The sequence below is a fragment of the Panicum virgatum genome, chromosome 2N (assembly GCF_016808335.1).
Source record: "Panicum virgatum strain AP13 chromosome 2N, P.virgatum_v5, whole genome shotgun sequence".
In the NCBI taxonomy this organism is placed as follows: Eukaryota; Viridiplantae; Streptophyta; class Magnoliopsida; order Poales; family Poaceae; genus Panicum; species Panicum virgatum.
This window is the reverse complement of record NC_053146.1, coordinates 12,924,441-12,929,418: the sequence shown is the minus strand read 5'-3', so window position 1 is coordinate 12,929,418 and position 4,978 is coordinate 12,924,441. Positions and strand designations below refer to the sequence as shown.

Sequence of the window (4,978 nt, the reverse complement as noted above, 5' to 3'; positions counted from 1 at the left end):
TCCTCTTTATTTGTTTCTGATTTGTACTACTCTTCTTTTTTCTAAAAAGATCAAAGGCCGAAGTTGTCCTAAATAATCTTGTATAAATAGAAGTTGCCTGAAGTTTAGGTAGCCTTGCATTCCTGACACCTCATACTCCTATTCTTGATTATTTCCCATCAGAAACTACCTCCCTTATTCTCTCCAGCAGTGCAGCTCCGCTGAGTTTGAGCTCTGTCTGAACAAGTTGCCGTTGCTCTGCCATGTATATATAATATATAAAGGATATAGTAGAAGTATCAGTGTCTCATTTTATTCATTTTTTTTTGTACCAAGTAAATTCCACTAGAAATAATGACAAAAAAAATTGTACAAATCTACATTGATATGTTTAGGTTCCTTTCCTTACAGACTAGAGCATGTTGGCAGTCCATTTATTTTGAGACTAAACCAGCGCCAAGCCCTCGCAGTTCATCTTTCAAGCCCGCAAAGATAGGCCTGCCACCATTTTCAGTGCAAAAATAAATGTTTTAATTGTTTCAGGCCAGCCCTTCTTTTGGGCCACTAAAATCAGGCCGGGTCTATTTTGCTCAAGTCTAACTTCAGGTGTTTATTTTTTTAGAGAAGGGAATCGCCTGCCTCTGAAAAAGCACATAGGTCAATACTTTTCTGCACTAGGTTTCCTATATTTTCTTTTCTAAACTTGTTGTTTGCTAACTCTCCAAATAGATATAGAAAAGAAAAAAACTTCATCTCCAATAATTTTCTATTCTTACTCCCAAAAAGAGAAACTGTGGCGCTCGAAACATCCCGGACGCGAACTGCTCCGCCCGCCGCCGCTCTAGTGCGCCATCCGCCACCCCTTGCTAGTGCGCCGTCCGCCTGCAGCCTATGTCTCTGCAGCAGCAAGCCTGCCCCCCACTGTCCCTTCCTCGTTCCTTCTTCTAGCTCCCGAGAGCAGGCCCAAGGCGCCGAGCCCGACGAGCGAGAACTGCGCAAGCATAGGGAGCCTGGGAAGCGTGGTGAAGAAAGCGTTGCCGGAGAAGATGCGCGGGAGCGCAGCTAGGAGGGAGTGGTAATGGCTCGTAGTTTTAGCGGTGTCTTCGCAGCTTTTTAAAACTCTTAAATTTTTTAGCTCAAAATTATATAAAATTAAAGTCGGGTCTTTAAATTTTTTAATTCAAAATATTGATAAATTTACCACCCCTAAGCGCAGCACGCCACGCCGCGCACGGGTCGCGGTCGCCGCGGACCGAGAGCGCCGTGACCTTGCCACCCTCGCAGGACACGACGACGGATCGTGCCAGCGGCAGCGCGCAGGGGTCCGGCGCGCGACGCAGCGGCTCAAGCGCCGCGCGGGTACCCAGCAGGCAGCGCACGCGGGTCCCTTCTCCTCCACGCAGAGTTCGGCGCGCCCCTCCGGTGGCGGTGGCGCCGCCGGCCCCGTCGGTGCTGGTGGGCGGCGGCGCGTTCGGGCGGGACGCGGCCGCTGTGACGAGGGGCGCCGCCCCCTCGGCCCTCCGTCGCGCTTCGTCGGCAGCGGCCGGGTTTCCTCCACCGAACCCCCTCCGCCCTCCGTCGCGCCTCGCCGGCGGCGACCGGGTTCCCTCCACTGTGCCCCCTCCGCCTCGCCTCCCCCGCCCTTGGGGTCGCGCCGCCGGCGGCTGCGGCCGGGCTCCCTCCACCGAGCCTCTTCCTCCACGGGCAGCCTCCCTTCCTCCTTCCTCCCCTCTGCGCAAGCCCAAGGAAGAAGGCATGGCAAAAAATCGCGGTAAAACCAGGATGGGGAAGAAGCAGCGACGCGCATATATGCACGCGGAGGGGGGAGGTTTGGGAATTGTTAGCAGATGAGGAATACATCTGGGGAACTGTTGGAGATGTTTTTACTTCATGTTTCAAAAAAAAAAATGAGATGGGGAACTCTTGGAGATGCCCGGGAGATTCAGTTTTGCCAGTTGCAGTCTTGAAATGGGGTTTGTAACTTTAGTTCCCATTCTGTGTTTGTTTGTATCATACTTTGTTCTTCTGCTGATGGAAAGAAGGATGGGCAGCTCTCTTGTATACTCCAAAAGTCCAAAAAGACATGTACATGGTGCTACTCGTACACACAAGAAGCAATGCATCCCAATTCTTTCATTACTGCTGTATCATGTCATCGTGAACTGGCAACTCTTTTATCATCAGAACACGCCTTCTCCTCCCAACCCAGGTGACCCAGTCAGGATCCCTTGACACAACCCTGTACCCTTCTTTGGCGTAGAGGCCTCGCGTGCCATCGTCATCCTCATATGCCCTCAGAACCATGAATCTATGCCTCCATTGGAGCCCTAGTGCCTCACAGGCCTTCAGCAGTGCTGTCCCTACCTTCCTCCTCCTGCAGGCATGAAGAAAGTATATGCACATGAAGAGAACTGATTCCTGAATGTTATGGTCTTGGACTCTTGGCACCAATGGGCAAGTAGAGCTGTGGAGGCTAAGAGGTGTGAATGTTATAGCGTACCTGAATGACGGTAGCACTGCGATTCCTGACACGTAGAGGTACTCATCAGCTCCTTGGAGGTGCTTAAGGATGCCATCTTCATCCTGCACGGTGCAATCCACAACACCGATAATCCTCTCATATGGTGCCTGTGACAGCTGGGAGGCTGGCTCAGCTTCTTCAGCCACCAAACAAGCATATCTATGGAAGAACAGGGTTTGGTTATCACCCAAAATGACATACAGAAAAAAAATGAGGTTGAGGCATTGATCATATTGACTACTCCCATGATGTGGATTCAAGAAAGTCTGCATGTTTAGTATGAACACATGTTAATTGTAATTTTAGCAGCAGCATCTAGGAACGAAACGAAATAACTTGCCTGTAACTCAGGATGTTCTGTTCTGGACACTAAATTTAGCAATGAAGTGTTTCAATTCTAAGCACCTAGGTGAACTTCTATAGCGCTTTGACGGTCCCTGTTGCAACTGAATACAACTAGGAATACTGCTTGCAAGCCACACTGCAAGCTTTAAATGACTGTAATTTAGTCTTTGGAAAACATAACACTACTGGATTCAGTTTGATGTACTAATGGTAATCTAATCCAAGCCAAAAAGATCGAAGTTAGGCCCTGCCTGTTCAGACCGCACAGGCAAAGGAAAACAGAGCAACTATATTTCAACATTGCAACCACTGATTCGAAGCACAGAAAGCATAGGCATGAGTCAGTCACCTGTCCGGCGGCGAGTTCCTCACTCTGTAGATGAGCGCTGACAGCACCTCAGCCTAATCTTGACCCAACACCAAGCAACGAACAACACCGTTACCACCACCAGAGATTCAGAACATGAGCAGATCCAACCAGTGAGCAGGGAGGGAGCTCAGATGCGAGCGTGTACTTTGAAGAAGTCGAAGAAGAAGTCGTTGAAGAGCGCGACGGGGACGTGGAAGGCCTCGGCCTGGACCTGCGCCACCCGCCGCATCTCCTCCCCGACCCGCCCCATCCGCCGCACGCCCCACCCGGCCTCCCGCGCCAGGTACCCGTCCTCCTCCTCCTCCTCGCTAGCAGCGGCCGCCGCAGCAACGCCTTCCTCCGTCGCGGGCAGGCAACATCCCGGCCTCCTCCGGCTCGCAAGAAGCCTCTTCTTGCCGCCGCCGCTGCCTCCATGGACGCCGGTCCTGTAGGAAGCGGGGCCCGGCCTGGCCGCGGTGGCGGCTACACAGCGGCAGGCGGCGCAACGACGGGACCGGGAGGACGCCGACGGCGAGAGAGGCTGGGGGAGGAAGAGCGGGGACGCGCGGAGGGCGGCCATGGATTCTCGGAGGGGAGCCGTCGGCTTGGGAGCGTGTGGACCGTGCGAGACGGCTGGGTGATTAGTGATTCAGAGCCAAACCGGAATTAGTGATTCCATTCCACTCCATTTGGCTCACCACCTCATTCCTAGAATTGATTTGACGATTCAGAGCCAAATCCAAGAACCAATGGCAACCATAAACGACAACTAATAACCCGTGCTCATCATGGACACACTGTAAGAAAACAATGATTGAGAGATGGTGGCACATTTTCTCCTTTTTTTTAGACAAATAGTGCCACATTTCTTTTTTTCATAAAAATTATTCAAAAACCGTCATGAAATTTATGTGGTGTTTTTGTGAACGTGTTGCAAAACCATCACGAAATAGTTTTGCTATCATGACGGTTCTTCAAAACTAGATAAATTTTACAATGATTGAAAAAAATAGAAACCATCCATTTGATAAAATCTAAAGATGGTGAAAGTAGGAAGTACATAAAGTACTTGGTACTTCCAAAATGTGGGATCAAATATCAAAAAATGGAACCGAATACTAATTTAATTTAATTTTTATAAATACTTTTTATATATCAACGGCTAGAAAAAAAAGTTCAAGGAATCAGATCCTCTACTGCACTCATCTCACAAAACTAACATGAAAATAGATAACCCCCTCTCAAAAATATACATGTCTATTTCACCAGGAATCAGATCCTCTACTGAACTCATCTCACAGGCCGCACAAAGCAGCAGGTCAAGTGGCCAATCGGCCCGCAGCACCACCCGGAGCTCCTTGCCCTGCGCAGCTAAGCTTGTAATACTCACCCGAGGCGTGCTTCAACAGAGTAATGTTCAGGACGAGGTGACTTAACTACTGACCGCCACTACATTAAAAGTCGCTATATACAATACGGTTTCGATCTGATTATATCCTGATGTTTTCTTTGGTCTTGTAATCTCGTGACTCCATCGCTGTTTGAAAGGACGATGTAGGCAGTCCTGCGTGTATAAAAGGCGAGGATGTGGTTATCGAGAGTATAGGCAATTTACCTTGAACATATTTTTATTTAGTCCAAACAAACTGTTATGAGCTCATTATCTAGAGCAGCTTTGCGTCGGGAATTCGAGGCGCATTTAGGAGGCCCTCCTAACGATCCAACTAGATGTGTTACAGATTGCAAGGTATGGCCGAAAGGTGTAGAGCCACCCTATTGTTATT

The 4,978-nt window shown here is 49.5% G+C and overlaps 1 protein-coding gene across 1 annotated transcript; it reads right to left on the bottom strand.

Annotated features, from left to right (window-relative positions):
* Positions 1 to 1,979: 1,979 nt before the first annotated feature.
* LOC120659798 lies at positions 1,980 to 3,876 on the bottom strand. The gene is made up of 4 exons (XM_039938031.1): positions 3,361 to 3,876; positions 3,195 to 3,247; positions 2,480 to 2,659; positions 1,980 to 2,353 (listed from the first exon to the last, which is right to left on the bottom strand). Exons 1-4 carry the CDS (start codon positions 3,772 to 3,774, stop codon positions 2,116 to 2,118), a joined length of 885 nt encoding a protein of 294 aa, XP_039793965.1. The 5' UTR covers positions 3,775 to 3,876; the 3' UTR covers positions 1,980 to 2,115.
* Between the last annotated feature and the right edge of the window lie 1,102 nt (positions 3,877 to 4,978).

Bases quoted from the DNA above. Each gene is read 5' to 3' on its own strand.
- LOC120659798 (XM_039938031.1), bottom strand. From the start codon at position 3,774: ATGGCCGCCCTCCGCGCGTCCCCGCTCTTCCTCCCCCAGCCTCTCTCG. The intron at 3,248-3,360 runs GTACACGCTCGC...GGTCAAGATTAG, and splicing joins TCTTCTTCGACTTCTTCAAA to GCTGAGGTGCTGTCAGCGCT. The intron at 2,660-3,194 runs GTGACTGACTCA...GTTCTTCCATAG, and splicing joins AGGAACTCGCCGCCGGACAG to ATATGCTTGTTTGGTGGCTG.